Genomic DNA, 14,292 nt, shown 5'->3' with positions numbered 1-14,292 from the left:
CCATAACCTGTTGTGTGAGACATTATATTCAGCAGAAGTCTCCACGTTTGCAGTCAACCAAAGTAGCTTGTAAGTATGCTAACAGACAGAAGAAACACACGACCACATCGCTCAGAGTTTGGCCTGGAGTACTGAGCCGTTTATTATAACTGCGCATGCTCATTAGCATCACCACGTTTCAGGCACATTCTGATGTCATACACATGAACTGAAACATGACTTTGTTATTATACAAATATGCTCAACACTCAGGCAGTGTGTTTGTAGGCTACCGGGGACAGACACCCTTGATGAGAAACTGTAAGAAATGATCGGGGAATCCCTCCGGAGTGGAGTCATGACGACTGGATCTGAATTATGTTTTTGTATTTGGTGGTTTGCGTCCCCAGCTGTCGATCAGCTGTGCGCAGCGTCTCCACTGAAGCCTGTGCATCTCACCCCCCCCCCCTCCCCGCAGCAACTCTATATCCACCAGTTAAAGGAAATACAACTAATGTGTTGTGTTATATTAACTGTACAATTTACCACATATGGTGTTCTTAGTTTCCATACCTCCTGTGTTTTACGAGCGACTTATCAAGTCTTTTGGCAAACGGCATAAAACACGATTAAACATGAGAGTATATAAAACCATGCTCGTATCTAAAACCTATAGAAATGTAAAACGGCGTCAGTTTAGACGTAATTCTGTCCTCCTGCTTACCGCATCATTTATGAGAAAACATTTCATAACATTAACACAACATTTCGAGGTGGTTTTAAATAACATATCCGTATTTATTTATTTCTCCAAGTTATGTTTTTGTGTGCACTGAGGAGTCGCAAACAGGCGTTTGTTTAATCATTTTAAGATTGGCTTTAATCAATTTGTGAAAATGAATTCTTCATATATGATAAATGAGTGGTAACATTTTATTTATGGTATTATTTCCACATATTTCTCTCCATTCTTCCTTCTGCCAACGGTGTCGCAGTTTCTCGTCTCTCCCGTTTTTGTGCTTAGTGCGTACGCATGGGTTAGAGTTTGCGTGGAGGACCGCATGTTTTCCCGCCAAGTTAGTATTTTATAAATCGCAAACATTGCGTAGAAACTGGCGTACGCCATTTTTTGAGCGTATATCCCTTTATAAATGAGGCCCCAGAGGAGTGGAGGGCTATGATGAAAAACCCTGCCCTGCTTCTAATGGCCAACAGGAGGCGACTCCACTGGAAGAAGAGGTCTGATTGTATAGAAGTCTATGAGAAAATTACCTCCTACAGTCCTCTACAGAATAATGTTAATTTTGTCACTGTGTTGATGATATTATATAATAAAGCAGTGTATATCTTTATGGTGTGCTATCTTTCTACTGTTACCACCACATTGACCAGTTTGGGCGTGTCTTACAATTTTGATTCTTTTAAGTTTGTTTTCAGCTCATGTTAATTGTAAAATGTCCTTGTTCATCGATAAATTGTACTTAGCTACATGCTATCGAGTTGCTTTTGGTAAAATACAAGGTGTTGCTTTGAAGTAAAATGTCAACTAGTAAATTGGTCATGCAAAGGCACTTATACAAACCACAGTGACAACCCTAAATGTAGTAAAACAAGAGACCAAAGGTTGTTGGATGTGCCATGACATGATATGATGTGCCAAGTTTTTTTTTTAAAGGAAGTGAGAAGTTTGTGAATAACATGGGAAGGCATGCCAACTCCCACACCGACTGCAGGAAGGCGCGGGCGCTGTAGTCGTCTGCGCTCAGGTGCAGGAATCCAATCCATCCGGACCTCAAGACAATACACCAGTTGTGACACATACACACTGTTGCTATGCTGCAAACAAATAGTGGATTTTTGTAATGCTGTTTTAGGTTATACAGTATGTCAAGGTAAAATGCAGAGCAGGGAACTTCCCTTTATGTCTTCTTGAGTCTAGACTCCCTTTGTTTTTTTATTGTATAGTCACTGTGTTCTTACAGCTGACAGATGGAAACTCAATCACAGCATAAATTAAGTATTGAACTGTTTTTGCCAGAGGTAACCTCCCTGTTTTAGTTCATTGTGACTCTACTTACTACAATAAAAGGCGATTTTGACCAGGATATTTATATATTAATAAGTCAAATAACTCATTATTTTGTTAAATGTTCTATCCTTAAAAACAGAGTCCCCACATCATCATACATCACAAAATAATTAACAAGCTGCACCATAAATTGGAATTTAAATGCAATATCTGATTTTTTATCGTGGAAATCTTATCTTCAGTTTTACATGCATGTATCAGTTAGCAGTAGCATTCAAAGGGGGAGTAGTTGGAATAGTATTGTATGAGTCACAGTTTATTACTTGCTATGCATAAATAACTCCCACAAAGGACATGTGGAGACATCTTACGATTTAGATGAAGAAGTTGGAAGGAAAGCCTAATAGCATTCAACTCAATAATCAGTGATTAAATATAAGATTATGTCTGTTTATTTTAAGCTTCAATTTTCCTGCAGGCTTGTAAGTGCCCTCTGTTTTGTGTAAATATTCATCACAGACTTTGTACTCAATCCTGCTGAGTTTAATACCAAAAAATACCTTAATCTGGGGCTGAGAGCTCAAATGAGGTGCTTTAAAAATACAGACTTTACACGTCACACAATCATTCAACATTGTAATTACGGAATAACTGAAAATGGTTGCATGAATGCTTAAATTAAAATACATAAAACATACACTGTTTCATATAAGATTGTAGAGTGAAGTTGAGTCAACCATTGAATCAAGCGGTTGCTTTTAGTGAAAACACCCATCAAGCCCATAGAACTCATCATTTATATTCCTCCTATACTGTACACAGAGACAACCAAACCAGCAAGATATGTGCCTGTCCCTTCCCGTTTCTCACAACTTGTGCCAACATAGCCATGATTAACTGTGATGAATTAATGTACATGGCATGGACACTTGTAACAGTGGACGACAGTTACAAGTAGGTTTCACCTGTAAACATTGCACAAGCCTGCAGAGACTTTGCCCCTTCCCCCACCCACGAGACAGCTAGCAGCACCACCCAGGTTTTAATGTATTTTCCCCCTTATCTAGTTCTCAACATGGGTCTTAGTTTGGAGTTGTTTTTCTCTCATGTTTTCATTACGTGGGTGCTGACAGGCCCACTGAGATTATGCATAACAGCCATTAAGGTCTGCACAAATATACTTGCCTTGACTTGTTTTTGATTCCAATGAAGGCAAGATCACCCAGGGACACACATATTGAACATTTTGGGCCTCGACCCATGTTATATTTTTAGTCTGTTTCAACTTCCCCATTCCATAAAAATCCTTCTGTTAAATGATTAAGTTCATGTTATAAAAGTTATTTCCCAAGTTCAGAATTATTCAAGATTTTTAGAACTAGAGACCACCTTGCTTATGATCCAATTGCATTGACATAATCTGTCAGCGGGGGACACAAATATAAACTCCTGGTAAAGTACTCAAAAGCAAAATGTTGTGCTTGGTCCTGCTATACCATTGGTGCCTCCAGGAGCACTGTTTGCCATGATGACACACACAGGCTGAAAAGGGGAAAACCTGACCAACCACTGTCGTGGATATATGAGAAAATAATTAGTCTGGAGTAAGATGTTGCAGTAAAACTTTGAGTTGTGTGGATCACTAAAGGTATAGTTAAACATTTTGGGAAACTTACAGATGAGCGATTTGATTACCATTAAATTATAAAGTTGACATTGATCTTGCATGGAAGCTAGAGTCAGTAACTGGTTAGCTTAGCTTAGCATAAGGGCACAGTCACACATGGACGATTGCAGGCCAAGGCGATATTTGCCTAAAAAATAACCAAGTTTTTCAAAGGTAAATCGAAAAAGGTAAAGGTACAAAAGCAAAAGTTTTTCGCTACATCCCTTACAGTATATTGGGAGACTCTTGACCAACACTTACAATCTACAGCAAAAAAGTCAAGTGATAAATAGCCTAGGCAATAAAGTTATATTGCGATAAAAAAGTCATTAAAAAAACATTGTATAACTGATAGCCAGTGATGTCTGTGAGTTACATCGTAACAGATCCCACAGCCAATCGCGATAAGAAGAAAGTAAGCATGCTAATTTAGATACTCCCGTTGTTCATGTGACTCTCGCAGCAAAGGTTTAAAGCTACGTCTAGCGAGTCTCCCCTTCATATTTAAGGTACTGAAATAAAATCGAAATATTGTATTTGCCAAATTGTACAACTGTTCTTTCAAAATGTAGGCTACAGCTAAAGGAACCTGTCGCCTGCAGTAGACCTATAGTTATCCAAGTTATTATCTACTCACATATTCAGAGAGGTTACTGATTATCATTTTAACAAAGGGATAGTTTGTGTTGTTTGAGGTGGGGTTGTATGAATCATCCACAGTCTGTCCATGTTTACAGTAGACAACATTTGGCACGCCTTTAGTTTGGAGAAACAGGAGTACCAGCAGGGAAGCTGCGCTACAGTATGTGCTCCTTCGGACAGAGCAGAAGCTAAATATACCTCAAACAATTAAATATCGCTTTAATTGTACTCTTTATTTAGAATATTTTCACCACTTTACCTTGCCATGAGACACCCCTCCTCCTGACTGTATGGTTACAATGACAATGGATACGGACTTCAAACAAACTAACCCTTTAAAGTAGAGTAAGTGGAGGTTGAGAACATGCGCTTGTGGTTTACATGTAAATGTTCAGGCGAAAAACTCAACGTTTTCCACAAGTATCTGTGATCAAGAGCCCCATTTATTTGGTAAATGATGTAATGCAGTTGAGTATACACAGCATGATTCACTTCTTCCCCTCACTGAGAGGTGACCCTATGTGCCTCCCTAACCTCCCCCCAGCTGACACCAGATGTTACATTACAAGCATGGATGTTGGCCAGAGCCCAACTCTGAGATAAGCAGAGTACACACACACGCACGCACACACACACACGCACGCACACACACACACACACACACACACACACACACACACACACACACACACACACACACACACACACACACACACACACACACACACACACACACACACACACACACACACACACACACACACACACACACACACACACACACACACACACACACACACACACACACACACACACACACACACACACACACACACACACACACACACACACACACACACACACACACACACACACACACACACACACACACACAGGATACAGGACAGAGGGGGGGATGTTGTGTGTTATATGGTGAACAATGGGTTCTCTCAAATTCCCTTAGATGGGTTTGACTGAAAGCATGAAAAACAACTCAGCATGGTTTGTGGTTCAAGGCTACCAAGTTTCAATAAGGAATTACCTCTTATCTTGTATGCCACTCAAAGAGTAACTCCCTAATGCATAAAGCTGAATGCATAATACATTTGCAAACAAGTACTTCATGAAATCCGTTTGGAAGTACATTATAATGAAAGGAACACATATTGACTGTGAAATAAAATGTTTCATCTGGACTAACTCGACTGTAACTTATCGTAAAGGGCAACACTTAATGTTGACTCATGGCGGGACGCTTAACAAACCGCACAACTTTACTGTTTATTTTAGGATACAAATGACTGGTAAGATAGAGAGTAGAAGTATTTATGAAAGCATACTAAAATCATACATGCAGATGGAGACAGAAACACTTAGACAGATCCCGACTGACCCTCACACACAGAAGAAGAAAAACACACATTCCATACCAGTTTCCTCACAGGGAGGGAAAGAAACCTAACCCTGGTCTTCAGAGGAAAACAAATGGAGATTCTGCCAAGACCGTGGCTGAACAGTGAAGGAAAACTCCCTCCCACCCTCTCCACCTCCCTCCTACCCTCTCCACCTCCCTCCCTTCCTCCCAGCCGGGCCCGCCCCAGGTCCAGCTCTATATCAAGGGCCTGCCTCCCTCCATCACACTCCACAGTCCTGCTTCCATCTACATCTGTATAACGGTCCTCTCTCCTCGAGTTCTCTCTTCACCAGCAGATCAGCCATCATGTTCCACAGCCATAGCACCATGGGCGGGCCTCAGATGATCAGGCAGAGCCGCAGCTACACATCAAGCAGCGCTCCCCGCAAGGCTCACAGTGTGTCGGGGATGAACTTTAGAAGCAGCCCACGCATCTCCTCTACCAACGTGCGCACCGTTTCCTCCGGGTATGGAGGTGGCATGGGGGGCGGCATGGGGAGTGGCATGGGGGGCGGCATGGGCTTCGGCAGCGGTGGGTACGGCAGCGGTGGGTTCGACCTGAACAACGCCCTGGACCAGAGCTCTGTGCACCTGAACGAGAAGGCCACCATGCAGAACCTGAACGACCGTCTGGCCAGCTACCTGGACAAGGTCCGCTCTTTGGAGGCAGCCAACTCTAAGCTGGAGGTGCAGATCAAAGAGTACTACGAGAATAAGGGACCCGCAGCAGAGAGGGACCACAGCAACTACTGGGCCATCATCAATGACCTGAAGGACAAGGTATGTGCCAGCCTCGAGCCCTAAACACCAGACAAGTCAAATGTTTGCTGTGCTGTTAATGATTATCAAGGTGGGAATGTAAAAAGGTTAGTTAGGCTAGGCTGCATGATTCCTTATGCTCCTGAATACTTGGTCTTTTGATGGACGATTAATGATTGTGTATGATTTGTAAAAGCTCAAAATGAAGTGTGGAATAATGTGCATGGGAATATGACTATGTTGTAACCATGGGACTCAGAAGGTTGATGCTGCATGGGACATTACCTGATATATTATTGTGTAATTCAGAACAAACCTGCACAATGAAGTGTTCAAATTGTACTTTTGCCATGTGACCAACTACTATTTCCTGTTCTGCATCCCTTTAGATTGCAGCTGCCACCGTCGACAATGCAAGCATCCTGCTCCAGATTGACAACTCCAAACTGGCTGCTGATGACTTCCAAACCAAGTAAGCAGGACATTCTCAAACATCTGTGGAACTGTTTACATTGTGTTAATGTCCAACAAGATGCTGATCTCATATCGGTGTTCTTTTTTAGATTCGATCATGAGCAGATGATGCGCCAATCAGTTGAGGCTGACATCGCCAACCTGCGCCGCCTGCTGGACCAGACCACCCTGACCAAGTCTGACCTGGAGATGCAGATCGAAGGCCTGCAGGATGAGCTGGCCTTCCTTAAGAAGAACCACGCAGAGGTGACTGTTGCTTCAGTAAAAATCGTTACTTGCTCTGATAACAGAAGCATGCTTCCTCACATCTGTAGAGCTGTTTAAAATACTGCCTCAACATCTTCACTTCTTCACCCCTGGTTCTTTAGGAGCTGGCAGCAATGCACTCTCAGCTTACCGGCACAATCAACGTGGAGGTGGATGCCGCACCCCAGCAAGACCTCAACAAAGTCCTGGATGAGATCCGCAACCAGTACGAAGGCATCACTGACAAACACCGTCGTGACCAGGAGGCCTGGTTTAATGATAAGGTGAGAAGACTTTTCCATAAACAATCATATCCCACACGTTGCAAATGACTGGGTTAACGCCCTCAACACTCTAACCTGTAACTAAACAAAATCTCCTGGGAGAGTAAGACGAGCATCACCAAGGCTTCTTCTTCTCAACTGTGTTTTGTACTTTTCTCTAGTCTACAACGTTGTCCAAGGAAGTGGCTGTCAGCACAGAGACACTCCAGACGACCAAGACAGAGATCAACGACCTGCGGCGCACAATGCAGGGCCTGGAGATCGAGCTGCAGTCTCAGCTCAGCATGGTGAGGAAAAAAAGAAAACCCTGAACTCAAAACATCTGTTCTGATCTTGCCTTATATGAGCACAAATCCTGGATCGCTGTCTTTTCAGAGGGAATAGAGAAACAGTTACAGAGGTTCAAAGAGCAAAAGGGAGGGTAAAAGAGGGAGGCTTTTTCTGACGAATGAAGGGAGGGAGAGAAAGATAAGAGTGTTAGGAGCTGTGGAGAAGGGAGTGAAGGGTGCCTGCTGAGGAAAACATTTCACAGTCATCTGCTCAAATTCTGAGAGACATAAAAGAGCTTTAACAACTCTGAAGGAATGCTGAACTGGATGACCCAAAAAGCAACACTCCCATGGATTATCTGTGCCAAGCTGGAGTAAATCCTGAACACTCCCTGCAAGACAGCCCACTAAAACACACAAGCATGCAAAACCCTACACACGTAACCCTATATGCCTTCCATCACAGAAAAGGGAATACAAATAAGCTTTAGTGTCTGTTTGATATATGTAATCCAGGGCGGGGTTTGTGTTCACAGACTAGCTTTTAAACATCCCAAAGATACACTAAAGTAAACTGTTACAAATATGAATCAATCTATGAGTCACATTTAATGTACTTGAATTGAGCTCCTTTTCCCCTCTCCTAACAGAAAGGGGCTCTGGAGCACACGTTGGCCGAGACAGACGGTCGCTACAGCGCCATGCTCTCCGGCTACCAGAACACAATCAACATGCTTGAAAACGAACTAGGCAACGTGCGCCAGAGCATCGACGCGCAGGGCCAGGATTACAGAATGCTGCTGGACATCAAGACCAGGCTGGAGCAGGAGATCGCAACCTACAGGAGCCTGCTGGACACAGAGGATTCCAGGTACATGAAATGACACAGGGGCATGGACTTGTAAGAGCATTTAGGCCAAAATGTAATGATTTATGCAGAAAAGAATGCCCACTTTACTCATTTTCTTTTTTTTCTTCCCTCTCATTCTAGACCAATGGCTACAGGTAAGAGACATCTCTGTTAGGACTACTTTACAGAACAACTGTACAGTCAGCGTGAAGCAATGCCATCATGACCTTTTTCCTTTTTTTTTCACAGGGGGCTCAAAATCCACAGTCACAACCACCACTGTGCGCAGTTCCAGCTAGGAGGTCCAACTGGCAGGACAAGCTGTTCCCAGACACACACACACACTGCAATACACACACATTCCTGCTAATAAAAGCTGTTACATGAGATAAGTGACACTGTACTGAAAGGAAACTGAGATATGATACAAATTGAAGCTACTGTTAAAGTTTGCAACTTTTGCCATTTAGAATTGTGTGTGTTTGTGTGTGACATGTCTGAAAAATAAATCTGCTGGTGAATACAAGTTGTGTTGTTTGGTGACTTTACTGGGCTTTTAGAAACATTTACATCTTTTACAATAACAGCACTCTGTTTATGCAGTGGTCATGGTAACTGGATTCACATTCTGGGAAGTGGGATGTGGATTTACGGACATCTGTGTTACGTAACGGGGTTGTCAGGGAAGGGTGAACAATGGTTAACAGCTCCAGTGTGGAAAGCATTAGGGTTTGGAGAAAAAAACGCTCAGAGTGAGGCTAGTCGACCAGAACTCAAACAAAGCCCGACAACTTGAAAAAAAGTGCAAGTTATTTGACCAGATAAAATGTATGACCCTGGGCTTGCCCTGAGAGGTTGTTTTTCAACATGACACACCCAATTGGTTGACTAATCTTTGCCCTGGAGGCTTTCAACATAGTGTTACACAAAGTCTGTCTCACTCCTGTCGCCTAGTAACAAGAACACAAACGGCGGAGGATAGACATACTGTGTGGGAAGGCAAACAGTGACAAACTGAACAAAGAGAGTCATTGTGGAAACAGGTGCTGCACTTTGGCCTCTTTATGAACAATGATAGATTGCAAATAACTAATGAGCTGTTAAGATGAAGTTATCCCATAAGGTGATTCGCCCTTGGAATTGGTGACTTAATATATATCTGTTATTTTTATGTATGTGTGCAGGAAATGTTTGTGTTTGAGCTAGAAGAGAGAGAGAGAGAGAGAGAGAGAGAGAGAGAGAGAGAGAGAGAGAGAGAGAGAGAGAGAGAGAGAGAGAGAGAGAGAGAGAGAGAGAGAGAGAGAGAGAAGCATTTGATCCTTTGCACTCTGTACAGGTCAGCAGTTACAGCCTCTGAAATTAAAGTGAAATCTTCTGAAGAGTTCATAATTCTCGGATGATGGTGTAATGTTGGTTTTGGACGAGTGAGATATTATAGAGAGGATCAAATTGCAAATTTGAGGAGCCTCACTTCACCCTTATTTGGACCCGTTTTGGTGCACATCAGCATCTCCACCAGACTGTTATAATGATAGATGATGGGGAAGCCCTTTCAGTAATGCTTGTAATTTGACATAAAATCCAAAGCATGGGTCATTAAAAAGATGTTTCACCAACATCAGACCATTTCCCTCATATCAGTATTTAACACAGCAGGCCTGTTCAAAGCTATAGTGGAACATCTGTTTACGAGCAAACTAATGCCAAACTTTATGAGTTCTTTAATAGAGTACGTTTCTGACATTAAAGATGTATGGCTATAATATATTTTCAAGGCTTTTCCTATGATTAAATTGTGGCATGATAGTATTTGTTTCAGATCCTTCTGTAGGAGGTACAATAGTAAAAGCAATATGATATGCATTAAATTGTGCACAATTACAGTCCAAATCCTTTGTTATATGTTGAGCCATTTACACATTTTAGGTTATATTAAATGTTTTCTGAAAATGCAGACAAAATGTGAATATCACAAAGATATGAACTTATCTTCGTTGTTGAGGAGAGTTCGATAACAAGATTAGCCTAGCTCACCAGAAAGGCCAAATACAGGGAAAATAAATCTATATATATCAACACAACAGTATCTTGTATACAAACTACAACTAGTGCACAGGAAATAGTCCTGCACCACCTGTAAACTGTCAACAATCTACAGAGCTTCAAAGTAGTTACTGTAATTACAGTTCAATCATTTCAATCTATTCGCCCTAAATGCTAATGAAGTATGTTCATTTAGAAATAACCAGGGCTGCATTGTCATATGTGTCCTATTCTGGAAAGTATACTTTTTCAGCTTTGTGAATGATTGCTGAACCACCAACAACCTCCGGGCGTAATATTGAGCTGTCAACGTAAATAAATGAAGTGTGTATAAATTAGGTTTAATGATGGGTTTAATAGGTGATCAAGTAGGAAAAAGCAAGAAGCCGACGCTGAGTGTAGTTATGTTGTGATTGACAACATGAATAGCCAGACTGTCTGCAAGTGAGGGACTGCAACACGGATTATAATAGAAAGCTGTGCCAAGATGGCAACAGTCGTTTCTGTATTTTCTCTATGTCATGGCTGTCTGCCATCCAAGGCTAGCCTGAGGCTAGCAGAGAGCGAGATCAGAGAGACAAATAAACAGCTACTTGATGTCATGAAATTCTTGATAGTACAGTTCAGTTCAATGAATTGTTAAAAGGTTGCTACAATGTTTGTAAACCTTGCCTTGTCCTGCAACTCAATACCAAGCCTGTAAATTCATTTTTAGTGCAAAAGGCTTTAGAATTAATTTATTGCAAAGATTAGCACCACTTTCATCTGTGTGCTAAATATGGAGCTACTAGCAGCTGGTTTTCACTTAGCTTAGCACTAAGACTGTAACAATCAGTTACTCTGCTGGTCACAAGCCCTTCAGGTTCACTTAAAGTCAAGAGTTGTTTTTGAATGGATTTTGGTTAGATGCATTACAACTACAGCGGTTGCTAACTAGTGGCTCAATGAGACTACTAAAGTTCAATATGCTGAAGACTAGTCCACCTTTAGCTTAGCGAAGGTGATGTGAAGTCATGCAACCGTGGAATAGTTGGGTCAGCTAGCTACAGTGGCGGTTCTAGACCAATTTGACTGGGGGTGCCAGGCTGGGGCCAGTTATTTTCTGAGGGGGGCACAATAAATGCAGGACGAAAAAGACAAAGACAGTATGAAGTAATTGCGCATGCACCTAAGAAAACAATGCAATACAGTTATTGGTATTTGTTTCATTACACATTATTATATGCTTACCTTTGTGTGCTGTTTGGTTCTGTGGGACCCGTTTTCAGTGTTTACTAAAAGAAAATGTATGCAATTTAATTATTTGAACCTGCTTTATTTGGGGGTGGACCTAACCTTCTCTAGGGGGGTCTGGGGGCATGCAGCCCCGGGAAGATTCTTTTTGAAATGTTGAAGTTAAATGCATCAATCTGGTGCACTTTGAGCATACATTAATTTATAGATACAGCTCTCAACACTCATATGAAAGGGACCTGTATACTTTTCAATAATCAAAACATCTTTAGAATATGATCACAACCAATAACAAATCATTCAAACTAGTTTATTCTTATTATTACTAATCTCTCCCCTTTCAAACAGTTTTTTTTTTTACTGTCCTATAGTACACATTGGAATGACTTCTGGATTTTTTACAACACATTAAATAGATAAAGGTTTGCTCTCTCTAGCTCTCTCTCTCTCGCTCGCTCACAGAGGCTGTGTGCTCCTCCGTGGCGATGACGGCTTGCGTTAAAAAAACAAAACAAAACATATTTGTAAAGTGGGGGCTATTGAGGGCTTGCGAGATACCTGTAGCTCGTGATCGACGTGTTGGAGACCCCTGCTCTAATGGGTCCGACTAGAATGACAAATATCGTTACTTCCGCCTATTCCGTCAGCCAAGAAATCGTTTAATCATAAACCTTTTTTTCTTTCATGTTTAGGGGGGCCACAGGGGGGTCCAAAGTCAGTAATAGGGGGGCACTGGCCCCCTCTGCCCCCCCTAGAACGGCCCCTTGCTAGCTAGTTAGCTATTCACTTCTGGCGATTATTGGAATAATCTCATTGTCTTTTTGTCAGCAGACCAGGGTGACTTCCGGATCAGCCTACAAAAGTATTTAATTCCGGCTCTATCCTAAAGGGGGATATATAGACTCTTATTGTGAACACAGCAAACACAATCCCATTTAAAGGGAGCAATATTTAGATTGCTAACATCAAAGTGGGATCGATCTTCGAATCAAAATTCTTGCCAGAAAGTGAACTACAGTTTTTCTTTACATTATTGATTTAATTAAAGAATGTAAAAAGTAGATTTAGAAAAATGAATTTGAAGGTGGGCCTGCAGCCTTTCAATGTGAACTTTTACCACATCACATTAAGCTTTCATATCAGTGTAGGGTTTGGTTAAGTAAACGTCTGCAGCGGTTAAACCCTGGCTATTGCCCGTATCAGGAGAATGTTGATGTCTCAGGGTCAAAAAGCCCATTAGGGCCTGCGAGGTGAGGGGACATTCTTCACTTGACTGGTGGACTCTATTCTGGAGCAGTGTTAGGTTTGACACACAGGCTGAGAGGAATGCCTCACCTATTTGCTAAAGGTCTGAGATGCAGTATGGCATCAGACCTTGCTGTGAAAGTTTTCAAACCGTGCCCGAGCTGCACCCAAGCAAAGGAACAGTTGAGAGGCAGAGAGCGGAACAAGACCAAATACACTTTAGGGGCTTTGAGGCCCTGCCAATCATGAGATAGCTGTGATTTTTTATCCATTTGCATTTCTTCCTGTAGTCCATTCCCACCATATAACACAGTTTCTGACATTCAGTATCGTCTCCTGTTTCAAAAAGAAAATGAGGCTCTGACTGAAGTGCAGGACGGCTGAAAGGTGTGAGTTTAACAGGTAGCACTGGTTTGGTGAATCATACCCATATGATTGCATAATCATTAAGACCAGAACGGACCTACTTGGGCAGTTATAAAGTGCTTTTAACAGGTTAGTAGATTTCTATGAACAATGCATGACATTATGAAAAAACTAGTCAATACAAAGAATAGGGTTGTTCCTGTTGAATTGTTCTGTGGTGACAGATACAGTGATCACAATCACTTCAAAAGCATCCCATGTGGGGGGTGGGTGTGTACTAGAGATATCGCAGGATGCATTGGGTGGAGGAACCCAAATGGATATGAGTTTAAAGAAACACATTGTTGAAATCACTATTAAGATACACACAAAAAAAGTTGAAGTGAAGTCCAGTGAAAAGAACGACTGATGAAAAAAACGCTCAGAGGAAGAGTGATGTAGATTTTCCCTTCTAAACTGCTACTAGCTGTAAACACCTACTGCAGCCTGACTGTGATTTTCCAAACGCTGTGTAAGTGTGCCCGAAAGGCTCACAATAAACTTAAACAGAAGTGCATTCATTGCAGCAGCTGTAAAAAAAAGAAAGGCAGAAGTAATAATAAACGTAATGCTCTGCATGTGGCATTTTATAACCACGGTTAAGAAGGGTAAAAAAGCCCAACAAGTGAGATGTGATTACATATAATCCCGTCATCTACAATTTTAATCGAAATAAATTAGGCAGAAATGAAAAATACAATATGTGCATTTAACAGTAAGCAGACAGCTTATTTGGGTGTAGTTCATTTTGCAC

At 41.7% G+C, this 14,292-nt stretch overlaps 1 protein-coding gene across 1 annotated transcript; it reads left to right on the top strand.

Annotated features, from left to right (window-relative positions):
• The first annotated feature begins 5,945 nt into the window (after positions 1-5,945).
• krt94 (keratin 94) lies at positions 5,946-9,138 on the top strand. The gene is made up of 8 exons (XM_034097425.2): positions 5,946-6,510; positions 6,879-6,961; positions 7,053-7,209; positions 7,332-7,493; positions 7,655-7,780; positions 8,413-8,633; positions 8,754-8,767; positions 8,862-9,138. The coding sequence occupies exons 1-8, from the start codon at positions 6,037-6,039 to the stop codon at positions 8,909-8,911; spliced, it is 1,287 nt and encodes a 428-aa protein (XP_033953316.1). The 5' UTR covers positions 5,946-6,036; the 3' UTR covers positions 8,912-9,138.
• The last annotated feature ends 5,154 nt before the right edge of the window (positions 9,139-14,292 follow it).

Source organism: Pseudochaenichthys georgianus, chromosome 1, assembly GCF_902827115.2.
Source record: "Pseudochaenichthys georgianus chromosome 1, fPseGeo1.2, whole genome shotgun sequence".
Taxonomy (NCBI): Eukaryota; Metazoa; Chordata; class Actinopteri; order Perciformes; family Channichthyidae; genus Pseudochaenichthys; species Pseudochaenichthys georgianus.
The sequence above is the reverse complement of the archived record's forward strand: the minus strand, read 5'-3'. Positions and strand labels throughout refer to the sequence as shown.

What these genes read in the sequence shown, in the direction of transcription:
- krt94 (XM_034097425.2), top strand. Translation starts at nt 6,037, where the DNA reads ATGTTCCACAGCCATAGCACCATGGGCGGGCCTCAGATGATCAGGCAG. An exon ending in TTAAGAAGAACCACGCAGAG is followed by an intron (nt 7,210 to 7,331) that starts GTGACTGTTGCT and finishes CTGGTTCTTTAG; the next exon opens with GAGCTGGCAGCAATGCACTC. An exon ending in AGGCCTGGTTTAATGATAAG is followed by an intron (nt 7,494 to 7,654) that starts GTGAGAAGACTT and finishes ACTTTTCTCTAG; the next exon opens with TCTACAACGTTGTCCAAGGA.